The 25490-nt window shown below is 44.4% G+C and overlaps 1 protein-coding gene across 4 annotated transcripts in view; it reads right to left on the reverse strand.

Moving 5' to 3' along the window:
• The window catches only part of KCNT2 (potassium sodium-activated channel subfamily T member 2), a 305206-nt gene that overhangs the window by 1363 nt on the left and 278353 nt on the right, over positions 1 to 25490 (reverse strand). For 2 of the 4 annotated variants that reach the window (XM_054981909.1, XM_054981907.1), the window contains 4 exons: positions 11739 to 11822; positions 9247 to 9375; positions 4476 to 4496; positions 2065 to 2365 (listed from right to left, as the gene is read on the reverse strand). In XM_054981909.1, the coding sequence (XP_054837884.1) occupies positions 2065 to 2365; positions 4476 to 4496; positions 9247 to 9375; positions 11739 to 11822 (535 nt within the window). The remainder of the gene's footprint in view (positions 1 to 2064; positions 2366 to 4475; positions 4497 to 9246; positions 9376 to 11738; positions 11823 to 25490) is intronic. The other 2 variants (XM_054981906.1, XM_054981905.1) reach the window with 1 other exon arrangement.

Genomic DNA, 25490 nt, shown 5'->3' on the forward strand with positions numbered 1-25490 from the left:
CTGGTTCATTTTTGGTTCATCACTGCAGACAGCCTGGCACCAATCAATCAGTTTCCTAGGCAACCAGAGATGAGCTTTCTGCAGTAGAGGTGTGCACCCGGCCGCTTTTCAGCTGATGGGAGGGGGATCCCCCATAAGCTGAAAAAAGCACCTGCGTTTGAAAAAAGCAACAGTTCTCTTGCGTGCAAGAAAAGTGTTGCTGCTTTCAAATGCCAGCTGGAACTTTAAAGCGTTTCAGTATCTGTTCTGCTTTCCATGTTTGCAGAAGTTTGTTTATTCCCTGCTGGTTTTAAAAGCCAGGAAAGGGCTAAATGGCTGGTTTTCCCTTCCTCCTTTGGGGTATGCACACACACTTTTTAAAAATCAAAGGCAAGAAAGGGTAGCCACGTTGTAACATTATAGCATTGCAACATTGTAACATTAAGCGTTTTGCACAGCCAGTTGGAAACAAAAAAAGAGTGTGCGAGCATACCCCAAAGAAGGAAGGGAAAACCAGCCATTTAGCCCTTTCCTGGATTTTAAAGCCAGCAGGGAATAAGCAAATTTCTGCAAACATGGGAAGCAGAACAGCCAGCAGCTTTTTTCAGCTGATGGGGATTCCCCTTCCATCAGCTGAAAAGTGGCTGGCTTTTAAAAGGGGGCAACTGGAAGCTCACACCCCTATTCTGCACACCTTCTGCTGCCCCGGAAGTGACATTTTCACAAACCACAAAAACTGGTTCGGGAACCGGGGCAAGTTCATGGTTCGTGAAACTGAAACATTTTTTTCTGGTTCGTGCCCATGTCTACTCCTCACCAGCAACTGGCATTCAGAGGTATCTGGCCTCTAAACATGGAGACCCCATTTAACCATCCTAGTTAATAACTACTTGTAGATCTATCCACCATGACTTTATCGAATCCTCTTTTAAAGCCACATAAGATTATGACTATCACTGCATCATGCAGTAATGAGGTCCAAACATCAGTTATGCACTGTCTGAAGAAATGCTTTGTTTTGTCTGTTCTGAATGTATTGCCTATCAACTTCATGGGGTGATGCATAGGAAATGATAAACAACTTTATATTTATTTAAAAACTGATGACATCTAGCACAAAAATAAACATGGCTAGATAAACATGGTAGGATCTAAACCTGTCAATTGCCCCTTCTCATTGCTTTTTTCCAGGCCCCATCCCACAATATTTCTGAGGATCCCCTTACACTCAGCAACAGTTTTCGGGGTGCGTGGGGGTAAGTAGGAAACTGCAGCAGCACAAGGATGGTAGGAAAGCTGTGTTCCATAAGAAAAGCGCCACGTAATGTTTATTAGATCCAAGCATAACATTTAGATGGAATTCGTGAAAGTTAAATTGGAACTGAGTACATGAGAAACTTATGCTTATATTTTGAAAAGCTTTTCATGTGTCTGATGTGTCTTACCAGCAGGACATTAGTTAAGAACAACTTCTGAGGAGCACTTGTGTTCTAATATATGTTATATGGATTGTGTAGGCTGTTATAAGTATAGAACTACTCTGTGTATTACTATTATGCCTTGTAGTATGGTATTGGTCTACAGGCTTTTCCATCTGTGATACCTATCCAATAAAAGAACAGATGGAGGTAGTGAGTGACTGAAACCTTCTTTTGTGACTGAAACCTGCCTTTGTGTCATATTAAAAGAGCTCCTCTTATACAATTGCTGTTCCTCTGTGGTGGAGCCTAATGCTTCTCTGGTAATATAAGAACATGGAACTCTCATAGGAGGAACACAAGTGGCATAGGAAGAACCAAATTTGCCTCAGTAGCTGGGAAGGGGAAGTGATAGGCAGCATTAGACCTTTTTTCCATGTGATTTCTCCCACATAATTTCTACATTCTGCTATTACCAGAGAATAAAAGGACAAGAGGAACTATGGGGAAAGGCAACCCTACTGCTACAATAATGCAAGGACTCTTCATATGTTTCATTTCACCAATATAACAAAATTATGGTTTTGATTGCTCTTATTTTCTTTTACCCAATGCACAGCTACATAAACCCAAGATATATCTGTCTTTATAGAGTAATAAATCATACCATATCCTGCTGTTGAAAGTCCCAAATGTTTCATTCTGTTTTTCACCAGTTCAGCAAGTTCTTGTCTTTCTGACCTTCTGTAAAGATTCATTCTCTGTTGACTTATTTTCTCTGCGGTTTTTGCTGAGTGCTTGGGCACTTTTCGGCTCAGCCTTCGAGCCCACTGCATGCTTTTCCGTCTTAACAAAGGATGATCTGACTGATCGCTGGACGTTGAGTTACGATGGTTGCTACGGTAGTTAAACTGGTCTTTATTATCCTTGGTGTCCTCCCATTCTTCCACACTGATAGATATTTGAGACTTTAAAGAAAAACCCATTCCAGAAATTAAATCCTTTAGGAAATGCTTTCCCTTTGCTGCAAAGAAATAATTGTAACATTACAGTCTCCCTTCCATCTTTCTGTTTCCAGTTCTGCTACTCGTTAAAGTCACTATTTGCCATACTGGTCCCTAGTATAAACCATATAAAACAAGAAAAGCCATATATTTCTTTGGATGAACTTACTGTATCAGCTATCAGAGCAAATATAAGAACGGCATGGCTTGGTGGTACTGAAATCACTGAAGACTACATAGCATCAAATGGATGATATTGACAAAAGAATATGCAGAACATGGTAGTAGCTAATTCTAGCGGCACTATGTAAGTATTCAAATATTTCTGTGTCTTTATTCATGGTAGGATGCATAATTCTTCCTGCTTTATTTTTGTTCATTCCGTATTTTCTAAACAGTAGACACTGGAATTTTGCAAATACGGGCAATAACTTGTATCTAACAAGATCAGCTAGCAAAATGAAACAGATGCTCGTATAAATATTCTAAATAAATAAATAAATATGAGTGGAACTATCTTGCTTGCCCTAACACTGCAATTCTTGGAGTCCCTTGACATTTTGTCTGTGTGTGTGTGTGTGTGAGAGAGAGAGAGAGAGAGACTTTGGAAAAACACAGGAAGCTAAGTGTAAGTCTTTATTGGGAAAGGAGCATCTGCAAAAATCACCCCTTCCAATGATAGAAACACCCTTCTATCATTGAAAACAAGCAGTAAGATACAAGCCAATATATTTACAGCAGCAGTTTGAGAAATGGTGGTGCAGGAAAAGGTATGAGATAGAATTTGGAGAGGATCAACAGCTAGAGACAATCCAGCTGGATACTGTTCTGAGAATCTGTCCAGAAATTTAGGTTGAACACATTTGGATTTTACCTGAAGCTGTACATTCAGCCCTTCCAAATGGCATTTCTGGTTTTGAGTCGTAGGAGACCCAACCCAAGCAACAGACCTGCAGAATCCTTTATTATCATAAGCAGCTACCAGTTTGTACAAGGAGCAGACGGAGGTTAGCAAGGGAGCAAGACAGGCTCAAAGCCCAATGTGCTATCTGATAGTAAGAGAATGTACGCTAGCTTTATACATTCATTTTGACATATTAATATATAATACCACTGAAAAACATTGCTATAACTAATGGGTATACATGGAGGGTGATCCCGCACAATGAAGGGAGACTTGGTGGTGGTGGGGAGGGGGACTACATATCTGTACTTCATTTTCCCCACACTCAGGAACACAACTGATCTCCAGCTTGTGTGGATCCAAGACCCTGGAGAAAGTTTCCCTCCCTCAACTGTGCCTTATAATGTATTCTCACTAAATCCAGTAAAAGAAGCACTAATGATGTAAGCTGCTGGGATCCCACTGGGGAGAAAGGTGGGGTATAAACCAACAAACTAGGAACAAAGAAACGCTAGCCTTTATCTGCATCTGCGCCACCCTGGATTCTGGTTTTTGTCCACATCAGAGCGTGACATTGGGTTGCCATCCTCCAGGTCGTGGCTGGAGATCTCCCGGAATTACAACTGGTCTCCAGGCCACAGAGATCAGTTCACCTGGAGAGAATGGCTACTTTGGGGGGTGGATTCTATTGAATTATGTTATGCCAAGGTCCTTTTCCTCCCCCAAACCCCACTTTCTCCATGTTTCTCCAGGTTTCACCCTCCAAATCTCCAGGAATTTCCCACCTTGGAGCTGGCAACCCTAGTGTGACAGCATTGGAAACATATACAATAACCATTAGGCTATTTCATTTCCTATATTAATAGTGATCCATGCACACTGGCTTGTATTTTAGTATTTTATTCCAACAAGGGGAAGGGAATTCTGTTGCCAGAAGAGGGCCCCCCATTTCCCCTGATCCCACCCCCTTTCCACTGCCGGTCCCTCGTCACCGTGAGACAAGCTGCTGACTACAAAATTACTAGACAGCATATTTTCAGTGTTAATGTACACCATAAGCATTGATTAAATACCCTTTTCTATTATTTCTTTCATTTTCCTACAACAGCTCAGGGGTTTTGCTCTTTAGGCCAATATGGAGCAAATTGAAACATGGGACAAAGTACTTACTTGTGAAGCTGTTTCTCGAGACTGACATAAAGTGGGGGGCCGAGGGGGGGGGGGAGGAAAGAAAACAAAACACCGTTCAAACAACACTGCCCAAACAAGAAATACACAAAGACAACTTTTAGTGGTGACAATACTGAGGGGGTATATGGATAAATACACACAGTTTAATTCTTGCTTTAGTGTGAAATATACTTGCAATTTCAATTTGCAGCCATTTGAACACATGACTGGAGAAGCTATGCTCAAATATGCCATCATATCCCATGTTATAAAAGTGGCTATATAACATCAAACTACATAAGTTATAGTTTTTTACAATAGGTAAGTATCCCATTTACTCCATCTAACTCAAGTCCATATATTATCACATCCCCCCTCCAGCGGCAAGAAAGAACACCTGAAATTTTGGAAGACAAGTCTGTAGAAACCATGCCTAGGTTTGACTTATGCCAAATGATTTATTGCCAAATGATTTATTGTAAATCTCTGGTAGTCTTTGCAGAGCTGAGACCCAGCTTTAATCCAAACATGCATCACCAGACTGCTTTTAATGTTTTACACTATGTCTTCTCTCTCTTCCTGTTTGTCTCCCTCTTTCCTTTTTCTATATGCATTTCTCATCTTAAACTATAAACAAACATCAGAAAAGAAAGTGACACAGGAAAATACCCACTATCTTGAGTTGCCATCACAACTCAATACAACTGAAACGCTCGATAAAATTGAATACCACACTTGGAGGTACTGAATGTCCACTGACACCAATTATATACACCAGTTTATTTTACATTAAATCGTAACAAATACACAAAAGTGAACTGCTGGACTACAGTTCCTAAATGCAGATAAACGAGGCAAGTGCTTAGACCTTAGGGTTGCCAGGCTCCTACTAGGAAACAGAAAAGAGGAGGGCTCCTCCGAGTCTGGAAAGCTACCCAGTTACAAAGAGAAAAACCTCAGAGGTACACTGGAATTTAAATTAATAAATTTTAAGAAATATTTATGGCCTTCTTTAGCCATAATTTTTGGCCTTTGACTGTAACCACTAGACTACATTGTCCTTTTTAGGAAACTCCACGCGGAAATCAAAGAACAGAAAAAGAATTTAACATTATGAACTGCATCTCTGGAGGTTTTACTTCATCACTTTAGTGGAGAAACTCTACCAGTTGGACTCTTAATTGAATTTGTATGTATTTTTGTATGTATTTATTGGATATTTATATGTAATATTTATTAGGAATTATATATTAGCACTTTGGCACTTGGCACTCTGCACAAAAAAAATTATAAAAAATTATTAATTTAATTTCCAGTATACCTCCAAGGTTTTTCTCTTTGTAATTGGGTAATCTCCTACTAGGGGCAGGGATCCCATGCCACCAGCTGCTGCTCCCTCCCCCACCACTGTTCACTTGGCTGGCAGAGGAGAGACGCAGAGATCTGGCCAACCACGTGCACTCCACCCAGGAGGCATGAAGCCAAAATGTTCCCATGTCACCAGAAAATGACAATATTTCCTGGTGAGGCAGGAGCAGGTGGAATAAGTGCCTGCTGCTTATGATGGGCTCAAAGTATGGAGCACAACATCCACAAAATGGAGCCATACATAAATAGGAAATATTTTCCTACAAGACTTAGTTTGGGGGGAAAGATGTAGATTTCTAGACAAATATGATACATATGTCATAACACCCCATGGGGGGCGGGGTTTGAAACACCCTAAAACCACAGAAGCAATGTCTGCTTCTTTAAAAAAAATGGCACCAAGATATTGAAATACTATGTTGTGCAACTTTGCTGGCCTACATTGCAGAGGCTTCAGGCCTCTGTCAGTGTTAAGATGAAAGGGGGTAGAGGAACAAAAAAGGAAAAGCTGAAGACAGAAGGGAAATAGGGGAAAGGGTGGGTGGGCAAAGAAACAGGAAAAACAGGAAAAGATAGGTAGGTGGGAGGGAGAGAAGGAAATGGGGTGAGGCTGCAGAAATTGCCAGGAAGAGGCAAAGAGGAAAAGCAAAACGAGATGCTCCCCATAAGTCCTCACAGGTCCCCCCACTTGTATGGTTATGTTTGATATTATATTGTTTTTCAACTTGTAACTAATTTGTACAGATGTGACCTAGTTCACAGAAATAGCACATTCAAGTTATACAATAGAGTACACAGATAAGGTGAAACACCTTCGAGATCTTAACTGGAGAAGCAGTATAAAAACTGAATGAACGAACAAACGAACGAATGATGGTTGTTGTGGATTTTCCGGGCTGTATAGCCATGGTCTTGGCATTGTAGTTCCTGATGTTTCACCAGCAGCTATGACTGGCATCTTCAGAGGTATAGCATCAAAAGACAGAGATCTCTCAGTGTCACTTGTATGGTTATGTTGTGACACTGAGAGATCTCTGTCCTTTGGTGCTACACCTCTGAAGATGCTAGTCACAGCTGCTGGCGAAACGTCAGGAACTACAATGCCAAGACCACGGCTATACAGCCCGGAAAATCCACAACAACCATCGTTCTCCGGCCGTGAAAGCCTTCGACAATATATCGAACAAACGAACGAACGAACCAATGAATGAATGAAAATGTTTCTGCAGTGTACGGCTTTATCGGAAGTGAAGGACACTGAATATGTCACATATAAAAAAACTTCCTTATGCATAGATGTCTAGAGGAAGATATCTAGCCTAGCCTTCTTCCTGTCTTGTAGGTTTTGTAAACGCAGGGATTAGGAAGGGGACAATCAGTCCTGAGCTCCTCCACTTGTAATCGGAAGTGGTAAAGTCCAGGGATAGTTTTACCAGCTCATCTTCTGTTTATGTCAATGAGTTCAATTTTTTTCTTCAAAACCTTTCTTCAGCACACAAAGTTCATTCTTTTAAGTCTTTACAGCTCTAAAAAATTTATGATTACTATGAAAAATAATAGCTGGTGATTGCAAAAGAAATTCCCAAAATCATATGCTTAAAACCCCACATTTCACTGTTATAAAGGCACATTCTCCAAAGGAAAATAACAAAATTGTTGAATTTTGCTCATGGTGAACTTATCCAAACTATGGGAATTCTTTAGAATTTGGGGGGAACCTGTAAGTTTTGGATAGTTCAAGCTAACTCAATCTCAAGCTAAGACAGATGAGCCCTTGTTAGTATTTGGGTAGGAGACCACCAAAGAAGGCAGGCAATGGTAAACCACCTCTGTTTTCAGTTGCCAATAGTTGGCAGTGGCTTGATGGTTCTTTACACACACATAAGCATTGCAGTAAAAATAGCATAATTTTTGCAGATGCCCAGAAGGAAACAATGCAGAAGATATACTTTCTAAACTTAACCTAACTTTTCAGGTCTCAGGACCAGTTCATAAAGTATGTTTTTCTCTCTACATGAGAAGTCCCCACTTCTCTTGGTATACATTTCCAAACACAATATAATATGAATTGAGCATTTAAGATATGGCTGACACCAGTTCCTCTGATAACAAACAATTTAGGAGGACAGGCCTTGGTTGAATGGTCGAACTCATGCTATATATGCTGCCACGTTCACCCCCTGGATCACCAATTAAAGGATCTAAGATACCAAGTATTCCTGGTACATTCTGAATGAATACATAGCTGGAAAATTCTGAATGATATTCTGAATGATAGCTGGAAAATTCTTTTCTCTGCTTGAAGCTCTGGAAAGCTCTGAACTAGAGGAACGAAGCCTGATGGGATATAAGGCAGCTTCATATATTTAGTTCATTTGTTATGTTCTCCTAGTGTTGAAGTGAAAGAGAGGTTTAGGCATGAAACCCCCAGACAACGGTCCTATCATGGCACAGTCTACACATGCAGCAAAATGAGGAGGTAGAAGTCTGTGGTAGTGTGCGATGTGCTTCAGGCACTTCACGGAGGAGTGGTTATGTTTTTAATGCTTCTTCATGCACAAATTAGCATATCAGGGAGAAAGGTTCTAACTTATCCCTCCACATGCAGCGCTAGTTTGCCATTTCTGGGAATTATTAATTTAATAATAATCATAACACCACCACCAACAACAACATTCAATTTAAATACCACCCTTCAGGACAACTTAATGCTCACTCAGAGTAGCTTACAAGTGTTGTATTATTATCCTCACGACAATCACCCTGTGAGGTGGGTGGGGCTGAAAGAACTCTGAGAAGCTGTGACTGACCCAAGGTCACCCAGCTGGCTTCAAGTGGAGGAGTGGGGAATCAAACACAGCTCTCCAGAGTAGAGTCCTGCCACTCTTAACTGCTACACCAAACTGGCTTTTAAGGGGTCTTTTGAAAAATGTAATCCCTTACTTGACATGGTCCATTCTACTACCTCAGCATTCTGCTCTTTCATTCCTACCTCATTCTGCTGCACATACGGCCTTTGCTTAATAACGGGTAGAAAGTTTTCCCTGAAAAGAAACCTCTGAACAGGCCTAATATAGCAGAATGTGGGAAATATAAATTCACTCATCTCTCTTATACATTCAGATAGCTGGAAAATGCATTTGGGTCAGAGCAGTGCAAAGGTTTTTAAACTTTGCATAGTCAAAGTAAACAAATGTATGGAGTGGATTTACAGGGTGGAACAGTGGGCATCATGGGCAGCAAATAACTGGTGCTTAATGTGTAACTCGGCTTTAGATAAAGGCAAGTAGATCTGTGTTCCTGTGCTTAGTGCAATCATAATTCATCACAAATACTACATGAGTAAAACTTTCCCCTGCATACTTCCTTATAAAAATTTGTAAGTACATTAAACTATCCAAACCTCAGATGTGGTTAATTTCTGTGATTCGGTTCTATAAATTCCAATAGGAACATCTCCTGTAGAAGAACAAAGCTTCTGATAAAGTCTGGCATAGGTTCTGATCCACAAATCATCTTCTGTGATTTTCATCTAAGTAACAGGAACAAAAAAGAATCGAGCTTCAATTTTCCGATTTATTTTACTTATTCAGATACTTAAAACTGAAGTTACCATTGATACTGCAGTACACACAAGATGGGCTTTGCCATTGCCCTTTTAAAAACATTAAATTATGTATTCAGTTGCTGCTTAGGCCTCACAAACTATAATTTGATTTTCTAAAACTGGAATTAATTTCACTGGGTGCCTAAAATCCAGTCATAGACTATTAAGCAAAATAAAATGCATGCCAGAATTTAAAATCTGTCACAGAGAACTTAAAGAATTCATGGAAGAATTTCTGGCACCATGAAGAAGTATTTATGCATCTGCAAGATAAAAGCAGCACTGTGAAGCATGAATTGCCATAAATGTAGTTTATGATAGTTTTTAAGAAGAGTGAAGACCTAAAACAATATACGTGTGCATATATGACACTCAAGACCGTTTTGCACTTGGACATTGCCCATCTACCTTTTGGACAGATACATCCCAGGATCTTTTAAAGATACTGTGAGATCAGCTGCTAGGTCTGCTATTTTTGATAAAATACTATTATACCTTAGCCATCCATTGTGACCTTTCCAGGGATGAGAGGATGAGAAAACCTTGCCAAAGGTTCTAACTCCTGAACTGTGCTCTAGTCATCCACATTTAATTTTAATTCTGCCTACTTCCTGAAATACTAGCTCGCTTCATGTGGAAGAATGGTAATTGCCACCCTAGTTGGAATGAAGAGACAGACACAAACTTGGATCTAAGGGCCACTTTATTAAATCAACATCACCCAGGAACACTAACCCATAACTGAGGCAAGGGCCTACTAGTGGTACAGGACAAGTCATGGGGTCACCCCTGGACCTCTGCCTTGACCTGTCTGGGTGATCCCCGAAGGCCTGGGTGCAAGCCATCCATGGGGATGTCTAGGACCCAGCCAGCCAGGCAATTTGGTTCCCCCCTTTCAAGCTCCTAAAGCCTCAGCCATAAGCAGTGAGGGAAGGACTTGCATGTGGGGTTCCCCCAGACAGTTTGCCCACACAGCTGGCAGCTGTTACAAGCAGTACCATCCGCTCCTGGCAGACCCCTCTTCCCCACCAATGGGAAAGTGCCAAGGGTGCTAACCAGCTCACTCCCTATCCTCAAACACTACCCTGCCCATGACAAAACTAACAGGCACCACCACATGCCAATTACCCCAACCGCCATAAGTGGTGCAAGGTAGGCAAACCCTCCTTCCCTATGCCAATTTGGGGGGAAAGGGGGGGATTCCTATCTGGCCCTGATAACAGCAGTTGGCTAATCCTGCACCAATACAGGGTGAGGAGGGTGGGCTGAGCAGTTGAGGTGACTATGGCTGGGAGAGCAGAGCCACCTGCTCAGGCTGCTGGCTCCACTGCTCAGCCAAGTCCCCAGATGGTGGGGAACTGTGCTACCTCCTCTTCCAGCCAGGGAGGCAAAAGGTGGCCCCCGGCTTGAACAGCAATGCCGCCGGCCAGGTAGGGCTGTATTCATATATGTATTCATATATGAATGAGCCAAAGAGAATGGAGTTTTATGGAGACCATTTATGGAGACCTGGTCAAGGAAAGTTGGTCTTTGGAAGGAGGGTAAGAGTTAGTAGGCTCAGTTATTATTAGTTTCTTAGGCTGACAGGACAACGTTTCTTTAGCACTCTGTTTCTAGTTAGTAATGATGCTGCAGCACATCAGCCTTAATACGACCTAAGCAATATTTTTCTTTGCAGTTCCCTTAGCTCTTTGAACGTTTATTCTATATTCTCAATGGCTCCATCTGTGTTGGTTTAATACATGAAATTTTGGAACATCTTGATTTCTCGGGTCTAATCCATCCCACGAGAAGGCCCAAGACCATTAAGGGGATCGGTTTGTGTGCCAAAATACAATTTCAGCCCCTGGACACTGTCTGAAGAAGAGTGAAACCTCAAACAATATAGAATTGACCTCACCTGGCCTAAGGCCATACTTGTGCTCTCTCTTTTTCTGCCTAACACAGAATATTTCTTTTCTGCAAACAACTTAGACAACACTATACAATACTTTTGTCACAAGATACTTCCCCACCCCTACCACCTCACCATATTCTTGCTTTACCATTAAGGAAACATATGAATCCTCTTCATCTACTTTTGATAAATCTTTTGCTGATGTCAAAGCAAACAGATGGTCTTGCTTGGAGACAAAAGAAAGAAAGAAAGAAAGAAAGAAAGAAAGAAAGAAAGAAAGAAAGAAAGAAAGAAAGAAAGAAAGAAAGAAAGAAAGAAAGAAAGAAAGAATACACTGTTTTGTTTTTAACATAACTTACTTAATCATGTGAGATTTTTTTAAAAAACTTACAGAACAAAGAAACCCAGATCCTGGTGTGGTATCGAGTCCTAGCAGAAGTCTTGCAATAGAGATCATGTAATCTTTAACAAATGACTGCAAAATGAAAAATGAAAAAAATGTTTTAGCATATTTGTGTATACATTGCAAATAATTAAAACCTAGATTTACACCTAGATTTGCTAACAATCATTAAAACATAACATTTTACAAATGTTAAAACATAACATTTTGCAGTGGAGTGGTACGGGCTGCAAACTGAGGGGCTGCTGAACTTCACTGCTATGGAGCTTCAAATCAAGCTTTGCCACATTCATTATCCTAGGAAGAATTATGCGGAGAGCCAAATGGACTCCAGAGATTCTTCTGTTCATAACTAAAGTGAACGCACATACACCTCACAACGATTTTTACATCTGTAAAGAATGCACTAGTAATCAAGGTCACTTCTGATGGTCCCTGTTTCACGCAGGTCTGTTCAGCGACAGTTGTTCATGTTCATTTTCAATCACTGTGTCCACATGCTGTAATGCCCTATTTTCAGTGGCTGTGTCTACACTCTGTAACAGCCTATCAGATATGGTACAGGAAGCTCTTCTTCCTTACATAAAGTGGACTTACTTCAACATATATTTAGCAGAAATAACTAATGAATATCTCTGGCAGCTGCTAGTGATATATTTTTTTTCAAAATTTTTTATTGGATGGGTTAACAAACATAAACATGATAATCATTATCATTTTCCGCCCCATTACATTTTCCCCATCTTTCCCCCCTCCCTTATCTAGTGACTCCCAACATTTTCCATACCCAACTTAACCTAAAGAATATATACTATAAATTCTTAAAATCTATAATATGTATAATATATATCTATATAATACATACTAATCTAGTCTATTTAATTGTATTAACTATATCAATATAATACTTATCTAACTTAAGAGTATACAAAATATATAAGTATATAATGGGTACATATACTAACTAAAATATATGTGTGTGTGTGTGTATATATATATATATATATATATATATATATATATATATATAATATACTAATCCTTAAATACCTATTATCTATATTATAAATCTATTGCTTCTAATACATCACAAAAATATTATATATGCTCCCTATTACCTATTCAACCTTATTATTCAACCTTATTACTTCCCATATGAATACACTATCTTAACTTTATAATACTATAATACTATAACTCTATACTAATCCAATAAGATACAGTCAAATATACCCCCTTTTAACCTTAAGTAAAGTTCTATCTCCCCCTTAACAACTATCCAAAGACCACAATTTCCCCTTCATGTCCCACTTTTTCTCCATGCAGCTGCTAGTGATAAAGTTGTGGTTTCAATTTGATGTATTTTAATTCATGTGTTTGATTATTGTTTTTAGTTGGGTACATTTATATTTTGTAAGCTGCCTTGGGCATTGTGGAAAGGCAATACATAATGTACAATAAACCTCAAGCTACGTATTTTTGCTTTTGTCTATGGTGGCTTGGTTTCATGCAGACATGAAAAATGGCTTTCCATTTGACAAAGTGGGTCATGTGTATGGTCTGAAGTTCTGTTCCTTACTTCTCTAGCACAAAAATTTTATACCATTTTCCCCTATCAGTCACTACAGCCTTAATAATAAACCCTTATTATTTTTATTTGATCTTTGATTTAGTTTTACTGAGTTGTTTTTTCTGTTGGAAAGACCTCAGCTGGAGTCTCTGAAGAGCTTTCAGCACTCACCACAGACAGCAATAGGTGAGATGGACCTCTGAGTTTATTCAGTAAAAAGCAGAACTTTATCTTACCTGTGTTGCATGCCATTACATAATCCACACATTGAGGGGGTTGGCAACAGAATGCAGGGCTGTCTGTCTCTGCTTAGGTTACAATACTCAGAAAACCTAATAGCTATGAACATGAACCCACCAATGGCAAACCAACTTGTGTTGTGAATCTGCATGTTCTGTTACCATCAGGTCTCCATGCAGAATTGATTTTCTCTCATTGTCCACCATGAGATGAGACCAGCACCTTTCTGCATGAGGCTGGAAACAGAGACCTGTTTTCTATCATGCTGCTCAGCAAAGCCTTCCTCTGACCTCACTGGCTCTTCATTTGGTATAGAGCTTCAAATTTTGCCCTGTGGAAAGTTAGGATACAGGTCTATATATTTAGATATGCTTCTATGACTTGCAAATTGTGGATTCTGATCGTAGAAATCTGGATTTTTCAGAATCCCCCCCTGCCGCCTGATAGTTTAAAGGGATCTTTAAAGGGCCAGGTAAGTGAGTTTGAGGGGAGGGGGGCTAAGTGGGCGTGGTTCCGGCCCCCATGAACAATGAACATGTCTCAGAACATTTCATGTTTGTCCATGTTCGTTGTTCGTTGTTCCTGGATGGCAATGAACGACGAACAGGGTGTTCCGGATTTTTTTTCCGTTCATGCCCATGTCTACTCTAGACTATACCACTGGGTACAGTTTTTACTATCTGTTGCTGTAAGAAGGTTCCTACCATGTAATTTTTGCAATGTTTAACGTGTCACATTAATAGCATATCCTTTGCCTCGCCTCTCTTTCAGATTTCTGGTTGGTTCCAGATTTCTATGAATCAAAACTTATTGCATTGTTTATTGGATGTTCCATCCTGTAGATGATATTGACATTCTAGGTAATCTGCCTTGAGTCCCAATTAAAACGTGGATTATAAATAGCATAAATAAATAAATACTAGAATCCAGGTACTACGAAACTGCGTGAAACTTGACTGAATGCAGTAAACTGGTTGAAAGCATTCTGCCATACAGCATCACTACTGAAAAATGCAGCATAAGATAAACATAATTTATCATGTGAATCAAGGCCATCCTGTGTCCCTTGCCTGTGACCCACCAAAGTTATGCTTGCTTTTAAGGATTGAGGAACTCAGTCTTGCAACCAATACACACAATAGGTTGTACTAAAATATATATGATAGGAAAGGGTTAGCTGCAGAGGATGTAACATATAGACTAGCTCTCAGATATTAGCAGTTTACGTTACTGATGAGCTTCAGTTGCTCTTCAGAGACAAGATCTATCTTTAAAGCCAACCAAGAAACCTTGGAAAGGATATGAACACATTTCAACTTCCCACAGATGAAGTGCAAGGCACAAAGCCTTCGCATCATTTTTTTTGTTGCTAATGGCAGAAAACAGCAGAAGTCAAGCAGTTGGCACGACAGAGTTCTTCAAAACCTCACAGCTCCCTAAATCACTTCTCAGCAGCAGGGTATTCATTAACTCTATACTGAACAGTGGTGATAAATGTGCGTCTTACAGATCTTTTTATTGTATGCCCAGCTTGTTTTTTTTTTCTCTGACTCCAAATCTCTTTAAAATATTTTCCCCTGTTGCTTGATTCTGTTACTGAGGCCAGTTAACATGCCTGAGGGAGCAAGTTGCTTGGTGGCGGTTTTGATTGACCATGAGAAGCCTAATCAAGCAACGAAGTTAGAAAGGATTGGGGGGGGCATTGTGGGAGTAAAGTAATTCTGTCCTCTTGGAGGTTCTGAAGGAATGTTTGTCTCTAGGTGGTGTTTGGATCAGATAGAAACCACTAATTGAGTTAAAAGGCTGAAAACAGTTAGCAGAGGATTAGAGTGGTGCAAATCTCTTCCTGAATTTCCTGGATGCGAAAAAGAAGTACAGAAAGCTGGACCAGTGAGGGAGAATGCAGAAAAGTCATGCAGAAATCGGCACTCCCGGGGCGCGCTCGCGCGCTTACCCGGGTGCCGTAGTTTGCTCTCCTGCATGGAGCAAAGGGACGGCTTTTCCCGGGCATCCGGGTGCTTCTTGGGGGCGTGGCCGGCCATTATAGGCCGGCCCCTGCCCTCCTTTGTGGCGCAGTTCGCCTTGCAAGCTCGGAGTGGTAGGAGCTGTGTGCTCTACCTCCAGCTTGCAAGGGTGGAAGAAGGCTCCAGCGGGCGAGAGCCTTTCCCTGTCGGCGGCGTTCTGCAGGACCGAGTTGGGCGAGCCGGAGGGCACACGGACTCGGTTTGATCGGGCGGTATTGGGGCCAGGGCCGCACCGTGGTGGCCTCTCTGGCCCGGGGCCGGGGGCGACAGCGCACCTTTAGTGGCGTTTCGCACCCCCCCCTCATTGTCCTTCGGGTGGGGGTCAGGACCGCAGCAGGGTGCCTTAGCGGCGGCCGCGCCCCCCCCCTTGTCCTTTGGGTGGTTTTCTTGCCGCCTTTTTTCCGCCGGCCTCGAAGCTTGCGGCTGTTTTGCGCCAACTGCAGCGGCGCGGCGTCGCCCCAGCGCTTTGGGGGCTGGCTGGCCTGAGCATTTTTTCCCGCCCTGCTTTGGGCATTGGGCTTAGGCGCGGCCTTTGCCACGTTTTGGTGCTCCCCTTCCCTGGCAGTGGGAACTTGAGCCACCCCCCCCCTCCAGGTGTGAGCGAAGGGGGTAGTGGGTCTGGCCTTCTGGCTATTGTATATAGCCCTATGATATTAATGGGATAAGTGATTCATACAGAAGGATTTGGAGAGTCAGGTGGTGTGTTGCCTGTGGTTTGGGGGTTTTGATTTTGCTCTGAACTGGGGGCGGCATATTTGGGGCATTGCTCTCAGTTTTGCTTGGCTTTCAGCGACATTGTCCATAGGCATGCCTCCTAAAAAGGGCGGGGGGGGGCGAGCAAAGGCAAGCAGCCAGCCAAGCGACCCCCTGCTAGTCAATCTGTGCCTCTTTCCTCCTCGGACGATGAGGAGGGGGATACTGCGCGTCAGGAAATCCTCGCTAAGCTGGCATCTCTGGAAAGGAGTAGGGGAGTGACCTCTGGGCAACCTGCCGGAGCTAGGGGTCAGCGGGCATCTAAGAAGGTGTCTGCTGCTACTTTCCAGCGTGAGGTCTTATCTCGTTTGTCTTTCCTTGAAGGTTCCTCAGGCGCGGCAGCTGTTCAGTCTGGAAACGTTGCACAGGGTAGTATGGCCACTCAGGAGGAGCAGGAAGCCCATGAGTCAGTAGAAGGGCCTCCCGTTGCTGTGGTCGTTGATCAGCCAGAGGGTGATGGTAAGTCAGATGCACCGCACAGTACATACACGTGGCCTTGGGGGCCAGTTGCTGGACCTGGTTCTTCAGGTTGGGGGCCACCAACACAGGGACTGGCAGCACCAGCTCTTCCATATGGGGCTCCGCAGCCTTGGATGGGATCTCCATACCAGGGTGGACAAGGTAGCGCGGGCCCTTGGCCGTATTGGGCCTCTCAGCCTTTACAGCTTCAGGCTGCGGCTTCGCCTTCAGTCCCCGTGCTGGCTCAGGCGAGCGGGTCTGGTACGGCGGTAGGCAACCAGTCTTTTGGGCAGCCGCAGTTTATCTGGCCCTCATTTATGGCCGGTTCTTATTATCCGACCCTTGGAGTCATGCCCTACAGGGCTTTGCCTTTTGGTGACACTGCTTTGCCATTGGGTGACCACTTGACACCCGCCACTAGGGATAAGATCCTGCGTGGCGAGTTTGTGGATGTTTTTACCCTTCTTTTCCGTGAGCTGGAAAAGAAGGATAAGGAAGAGCTAGAGGACCGCGATAAGGAGCGCCTCAAACGGCGGAAGGTGGATCGCACCTGGGCAAATTGGTTGCCCGGTATGCTCATTTATGCAGGAGTCATTGCTCGGGCTCAGCCGCAAAGGGCGGCCCCGTTGTTTCAGTACATTGATATCGTGTACAGGGCTCATACGGAATTCGTCGGTGCTGCGTGGATGCAGTATGACGAGGAATTCCGTATGCGTGCGGCGGTCGACCCCACTTTGCCCTGGGACCGTATCCACCAACAACTTTGGCTTCAGCTTATGGCGCCCGCCAAGCCAAACCTGGGTGATAGGTCGGACAGTGGGCATTTGGTGCAGCGTCTTGCCACCCATCCTGGTTCCCGCGCTCCTGCGGGGCAGTCGGTTCAGCCCCGGCTGCTTTGCTGGGACTTTGCTTACCAAGGGGTGTGCGCCAGGAGGGGGTGCGGGTTTCGGCATGAATGCCCACGGTGCAAGGGCCCCCATGCCTTTTCAGCCTGCCCACGTCCCCGTCCGCGTGGAGGGGGTCATCGGCCGGGAGGGGGCCAGGGAAAGCCCCCAGCTGACAAGGGGTCCAACACCCATAAAGCTGAAGGTGCTTTCTAATATGCTGCAGGGATACCCGGACCGGGCGGCTGCTGAATTTCTGTTTAATGGGTTTTGTTTTGGTTTTCGTATTCCATTCCAGGGCCCAAGGGCCCCCTTCATGTCTTCCAACCTGCGTTCGGTGGTTGGCATGGAGGAGGTAGTGAGGCAGAAAATAAAGAAGGAATGTGAGGAGGGGCGAGTTCTGGGTCCCTTCCCTGCCCCTCCGGTGCCCAATTTGAGGGTCTCCCCATTGGGAGTTGTGCCTAAAAAGGCGGTGGGTGAATATCGTTTGATTCACCACTTGTCATTCCCCAGGGGGGGGTCCGTTAATGACGCCATACCGGAGCATCTGTGTTCCGTGCGGTACACATCATTTGATGAGGCTGTGTCAATGGTGAAGGGTAATGGCTTAGGAGCGGAAATGGCGAAATGCGACATTAAGTCTGCCTTTCGCCTTTTACCGGTTCACCCCTTGGATTTTGAGTTGCTGGGTTTCTCTTTCGATGGCCAGTTTTATATGGACAGAGCACTCCCTATGGGGTGTTCTGTTTCTTGTGCTGCTTTCGAGAAATTCAGTACCTTTCTTGAGTGGGCCTTGCGTCAGCGGCAAGGGTGCCGGGACTCCGCCCACTATCTGGATGACTTTATTTTCTGTGGGCCCGAGGGGTCTGGGCAATGTGCAAGACTTTTGGCTGGATTTATTGATCTTGCAGGGGAGCTGGGGGTGCCCCTGGCCCACGAGAAGACCGAGGGGCCCTCTCAGGTTTTAACATATTTAGGTATCGAAATCGATACTGTGCAGCAGACGTTCCGCTTACCTCAGGACAAGGTGTCCGATCTGAGGGAGCGCCTGGCAGCTCTTCGAGGCAAGGGGAAGGTTTCCCTGCTGGAATTACAACAGCTGGTAGGCCACCTCAATTTTGCCTGCAAAGCGGTGGTGCCTGGTCGCCCCTTCCTGCGGAGGCTTTGTGATGTGATGGCCGGCCTCAGGTTGCCGCATCACAGGGCTAGGTTGACTCGGGGGATTAGAGACGACCTGAGGGTTTGGGAGGATTTTCTCTCATCCTTTAACGGAGTCACGTTTTGGCGTGAGGAGCTTTTGCTCGAAGCGGAGTTGCGCGTGGCGTCAGATGCGTCAGGATCTGTAGGCTTTGGGGTGTACTTCCGTGGGCATTGGTGTGCGGAGCCCTGGCCTGGGGCATGGCTCAATGGCGACATTAATAAGGACTTGACATTTTTGGAATTTTTCCCGATTTTGGTAGCTGTATGTCTGTGGGGTGACGAGCTGGCCAACCATGCTGTCCACTTTTGGTGCGACAATATGGCGGTGGTACAGGTCATTAACTCTTTGTCATCTCGGTCGCCTCGGGTCATGCAGCTAGTCAGGGCATTTACGCTACGGTGCCTTCGGCTGAACATACTGTTCAGGGCTAAGCACGTTCCAGGCCTTGACAATGGTGTGGCGGACGCTTTGTCTCGCCGGCAGATGGAACGGTTTCGCCAACTGGCGCCCGAAGCCGACGTCCTTCCTGTCCAGATGCCCACGGAGCTATGGAATCTTGGAGGGCCGCGGCGCTCAGGGCCATTCGCCTAGCCATCGCGCCTAGCACCAGAAGGTCGTATGATCGCGCGGTGCAGCAATTCGCTAGCTTCCGTTCGGAAGCTGGCTTGGAGCAAAGCTGGCCTATTCCCGCGGAACACCTGATGTGGTTCTGTGTGGAAAGGAGGAAGTCCGGCTTGTCTGTAAAATCCCTCCGGGGGCTTTTGGCTGCCCTGGCATTTGCTAGCAAGGCCCGGGGTTTCCAAGAGGTTACGGGGGACTTTAGGGTCCGCAAGATGTTGGAGGGGTGGTCCAGGGAGGCTGGCTCAAGGCCTGATGCCAGACAACCCATTTCCCCGTCCATTCTGAAGGGTCTGGGGGCCATGTGGGGCTCGATATGTTCCTCGGTTTATGAGGCCGTGCTCTTTCATGCGGCTTCCCTTACGGCCTTTTTTGGGGCCTTTAGAGTTGGGGAGCTGGTGGCTCAGTCGCGCTCTAATCGGTCCGGTCGGGCCCTTCAGGCGCATGACGTCCGGTTTGTTGGGGATGGGGTTTCCATCCATTTGCGGCGCTCTAAGACCGACCAGCGCCAAAAGGGGTTGGTGATACGGTTGGGTTCATGTGCTGAACGTGAACTTTGCCCGGTGAGGGCGTTGCGTGCCTATCTGGATCAGAGGGGCTCTGCAGAGGGAGTTCTTTTCTGTCACTGCGATGGGTCTCCCCTTACACGGTACCAGTTCTGGTCCGTCACGGACAGAGCTTTGGGCAAGCTCGGCCTGAAGGGGTTCAAGTTTTGTTCTCATTCATTTAGAATCGGTGCGGCTTCTACGGCAGCCGCAATGGGATATCCAGAGGTGGCCATCCGCAGTGTGGGGCGGTGGCGATCGGCGGCTTACCGTGGTTATGTCCGCCCTCTGCCGCCCCCTTTGTAAATTATGGTTAATTGTTCTTTTCTTCTTCAGGTGCTGTGGTTCGCCGTGGGAGGTGTCGGATCCTCATATGCGGACACAGTATGGTTTTTTGGGCGGCTCATCAGGCCAAGAGGACTCCGTCAGGGTCCCAGCTTGGCCTTAGTCGTTGGGCCCAGATTGAGTGGCAGGGCCGTCGGGGCCTGCGTTGGCCGGGCCTGTTGCCGCTCCTGTTTGATGGGAGGTCTGCTCCTCCTCCACACTTCTTAGTTATCCACTTAGGTGGAAATGATTTGGGCTGGGTTAAGGGTAAGGCCCTTACTTTACAGGCACAGGCTGATTTAAAGTTCATTGCTCAGCAATGGCCTGGTGTCCTTATCATCTGGTCTTCCATCCTCCCACGCCGTGTTTGGCGGGAGGCGCTGGACCACGACGCAGTTGAGCGCGCTAGGCGTAAGGCTAATAAAGCCATGTTCAAGGCATTGGGTGCAGGATTGGGGATTTATTTGCCCCACCCGCGGATTCGGGACACGTATGCCGACCTTTACAGAAGGGATGGTATTCACCTGTCCGCGCGGGGCAATGAGATATTTTTGACCGATTTGCGGCAAGGGTTGTTGCTTTCCCTGCAGGAGATGTGGGGCGTCAGGGCCTAAGCAGAGGCTTGGCCCTGGCGGTGGCAGGTTAGTTGGGGTAGGCAGAGCGGGCCGGTGAGCACCCGGTGGCACAGCCCCATTGGTGGGGAATGGGGGCCTGTCTCGGATCGGCTGGCGGGCTTTACGGTTGCCAGCTGAGAGGGCAGGCTGCCCTGGGACCCCCTGGAAAAGGCCTTCCCTCGGGCTTTACGGCTGGGGGTATGGTGCTTTAAAGGGGGGAACCATTCGCCTGGCCGGCCGGGTTACAGCCATGCAGTGGATGGCTCGCGCCTGGGGCAGGGGGTGCTCACCCATGCAGATCGGGGAGCAGGTCTTGTTGACCCCTCGCTCGAACTGTTCCGCTAGTTCACCCTTGCCGTTATTAAGTCATCAGGTTATTTAATTATTAATAAATTGGTCATTTATTTGGCCCTGTTTCACCCAAGCCTTTGTGTCCGTCTCTTTATTCCAAATAGGGGGGCAAAAGTCTTTTCTTAATGTGAACTGGAAGGATGGGAGTTGGGGAGATTAATTGGAAGGTTTTTCTGTCTTCCCCTTTGCTCCTTGAATGACATGTCTATTTGCAGATTTTAGGAGTTCAAGATCGGGGCCTGTATCAGTTTATGCATGTACACACAGACATTATTTCATTGCAGTTTTAACTAACAACACAAGTAGCCCACAAATTGGCTTTGATATTCTCCTCCTGTGAACACACAATACACTGTAGAGACTAAGCATTTACTACTGTCTATCCGCTATATTTCTCTGTCTAATACACTTTTATCCCCCCTTTCCTATAAGCACCTCAGAACAGTGTACATGGGTCTGTCTTTTCCTCATTTGGGGTTGGCTCTGATGTAACTTCCTTACCTGGAGATATGGAACAACTTCTGTCTCTCTCCCCTCCTAAAGGACCCCAAAACACCCCCTTAAATGTTGCTCCTCAGGCATAAAAGGTGCCTGAGAGCAAGATGAGGGGTGAGTTGGAGGGCTGCTGCAGGATGGAAGAATTCTCCCCCATACATATGGATATTTTTGGCATGATCCAACCTGTGAGGTAGATTAGGTTGAAAGAGTTTGACAAGTCTAGGGTCACCCAAGAAACTTCACAGCAGAGCAGGGATTTGAACCTAGGTCTCTTCAGCCACAATCCAACTCTCTTAACCAACCACTACACTATACTGTACTCTCCTCTTGCAACACCTGATATGTGTCTCTGTGAGAAGATGGGGCCACCAAGAGGGGAAGGATGAAGGGGTCCAAAATTCCCTTGGCCCAGTTACTAGAAGTGGGAGTGGAAGAAGACAGGACATTTCCTTACTTCTCACATGGCATGATGCCTGTGATCTTGGGCCTTAGCACCAGCTAGAAGTCTCACTAGGAATTTTGCTCATTTTAAACCTCTGCTTTACTTGATAACGACTGTTCTTCTCAAGCAAGGTACTGCTATTATTTCAAAATATGGTTTAAAATGGTTAAAATTAGAAATTATGGATTCCTGGAGAGCCTTTTTTTTCTGTGAAGGATTGGTTAGCTCCCTCATTTGTGTTTTTCTAGATCTTTTTAAATATGAGAGGGGAGGAGTACGGCAGAAGGAATCTTTTTCAGGGATTCATGGTGATTCTTTGCATCCCTGGGAAGAAGCACTATCTATTGGCTGGTGAGAGTCTCAGCCACAGATTGAAAATGCAGAACAGAATTTTAGTTTGTAGAGAGCAGAGTGAAACACTAATATGTGCTCTCTTGCTGCAGATGAGTGCTTGTTATGATTTCAAATTAAGCAAAGGTTTTAAATGTACAATTATTAGTCAGTGCTGAGTGAGAATGGAAGGCAAAGGAGGGCATTCTATGTGTTTAGTATATGGCTGGAAAAGGAGGGTGTGGCAAAGAAAGAAAGTGCGTCAGGATGCTCAGGCAGTGACTTACGAAGCACCAACAAAGACAATGTGGAGATCTGGACAATACCTGACAGTTTTGATTTCATCACTCATACCCCACAGATCCGTTGGAACAGGTAGAGTATTATAAACAGCTAGGCATCACAAACCCATGAAAACTGAAGGATTCAGGCACGATTATCTTATTATAGCCCTGGATTACTGACTGCAAGAAAAAGGAATGCTTATGGATTTCCTAAAGAAATCAAGGATTCATAGGCCCCTGAACATTCTTGAAGGACAAAGTCTTGGATGAAGACTCAGAAAGCATGACAAATGTACAAGAAATGTCCTCCTTCAGGGGAATCAAATGCCTCGTGAGAGAAAACAATGATCTTAACTGTGAATTAGAGTTATGCTTTGTGAGGTGAATGCCTTGGCTAAAACAACAGTAGATAACTTACAAGAGTTCATGCAGTTCTCGTACATGAATCCTTCTAAAACCAAGAATGAGAAGCATGTGATTATTTGAGGGGAGAAAAGATCAATTGTAGGATGAGGCTTCTGAGCAGCAGGATCAACCAGCATAATGTCAGCAGGAGTGAGCATAAAAAAGATTACTGCACATGGCATGAAATGCCATGAAAAAGACTACTGCAATGCCCTGCCATTTTATCCATGGGCCGAGCTGAGTTCTGTAACTGAGGCCAATCACTCTACAGGCAGAGGATACTGCTGAAGAAGAAATACCATCGCTCCAACTATCCCTATGAAGCTCAGAGACACTCAAGTCTTTTTGAAGGGGGGAAGGGGGGTATGGCAAGGGAGAACTGCTATAAATTTACCTAGGGCATATTTCTAACTTCTGGGCAAATATTTAACAGTTAATTTATTAGCAGACATTGAAATTTGTACAGCAAGGAACCGTCTGATCACATGTAGTGGGAATCCTAGATATAGCATAGCAAATAGCAGAAAACTAACATAGATTATATTTGACAAAGGGAATTACTTCCTTAAAACTATAAGTCTGTGGTGACTGCTAAAAGAACATCTTGGAGGTTTTTTTCAGAGAGACTTTTCCAGTGGCAAAACTGCATTTATTTAAAATATTTATATCCTGTATTAATCTGCATTACTACTGAGGCATTTGGCATCAACCACAAGATATAACATAAACTAACAATCAAAATTGCAGTAAAATGCATAAGAACAGCACAAAAATAGAGGGACAATGAAAACAACAATGAGGAGCAATACTTACACATTTCAAATTATTTTTAAAAGATCAGAATTACATGGATTCCTGGGAACCAGGCTAAGGCCTGCCACAAACAATTTATTTCCAAATAAAGAGATTAGATCTTACTGTTCATAGCAGTGGTAGGCTTGGAAGCAAAAAGTATTCATGGAAAGGGGGCAAGCTAGGTATAGGCCATTTTCACACATCTTAACTGCCACACAAAACTCATGGAATGACAGCTTCGTGGTGCGATTTCAGGTCATGACTCCATTTCAAGGTGCAATAACATCAGAAATCATGCCACAAAAAGGAATCATGATGGGAAATCGCACTATGAAGACACTGTCATTCTGTGAGTTTTGTGCGGCAGATAAGACGTGTGAAAATGACCATTGTTACAACAGGAGTGGCTACGGTGCAAACACACCCTAAGAATACAATTGACATAAGAACAATCCATAACACACTAGGAAAGAGTGCCAGAACCAAAGCTGACACTTGATCAACAAAGGTGATTTTATCTTTTTGGGCAATCAGTGACATGTACGATAGGTTACCTTGTGAAGGTACAGAGAGTAACAATTAAATTTTTCAGGATTTTGATGGAATCATAAATCATAGAATGATCAGAAATGGGAGTTTGGGGGATCATGGTTTGTCAACAGACTCTGAACAATTTAGTACGAGGGTATTAAACCCCACAGGAGCATCAATTTGAGTCAATCCTAGTGAGCAATGGGGAAAGGATTTATTTTTGTAATAGCAGCAAATGCCAACTCTAGAATTGAGCATACGTAAGTCCCAGGGCTTTTTTTCAGCGGGAACGCAGTGGAATGGAGTTCCGGCACCTCTTGAAAATGGTCACATGGCCGGTGGCCCTGACCCCTGATCTCCAGAAAGAGGGGAGTTTAGATTGCCCTCCATGCAGTGGCGTGGAGGGCAATCTAAACTCCCCTCTGTCTGGAGATCAGGGGGCGGGGCCACCGGCCATGTGACCATTTTCGCCAAGGGCGATTTAAACTTTAAAAAGCTCCCCCCTTGTTGTAGCTGACCCAAAGTGACATCATTGTGCGGTCTTGAGTTCCACCACCTCTTTTCCCAGAAAAAAAGCCCTGGTAAGTCCTATGTTTAACACTCGGCAGTAGTTTCATCAAAATTTAAAGCTATCTAGTCTTAAAAGGAATGGGTTATATTCAAAAACCACATTTTAATTTTAGTTCCTGTTGGTACATATTCAGGATCCTGTTTTCCAACCACAGGGTAAAGTTCAATTGCCTTCCCCATGTTATCAGAGGAATGCACTGGAAAATTCCACTTATAAGCTTACGCCAACGATCTCATTTTTATTTGGGAGAAGCATGTTTTGTGTTCAAACAAGAACACAAGTTCATGTAGGCATTTATGTG

This window comes from Eublepharis macularius, chromosome 5 (assembly GCF_028583425.1).
Source record: "Eublepharis macularius isolate TG4126 chromosome 5, MPM_Emac_v1.0, whole genome shotgun sequence".
Classification (NCBI taxonomy): domain Eukaryota; kingdom Metazoa; phylum Chordata; class Lepidosauria; order Squamata; family Eublepharidae; genus Eublepharis; species Eublepharis macularius.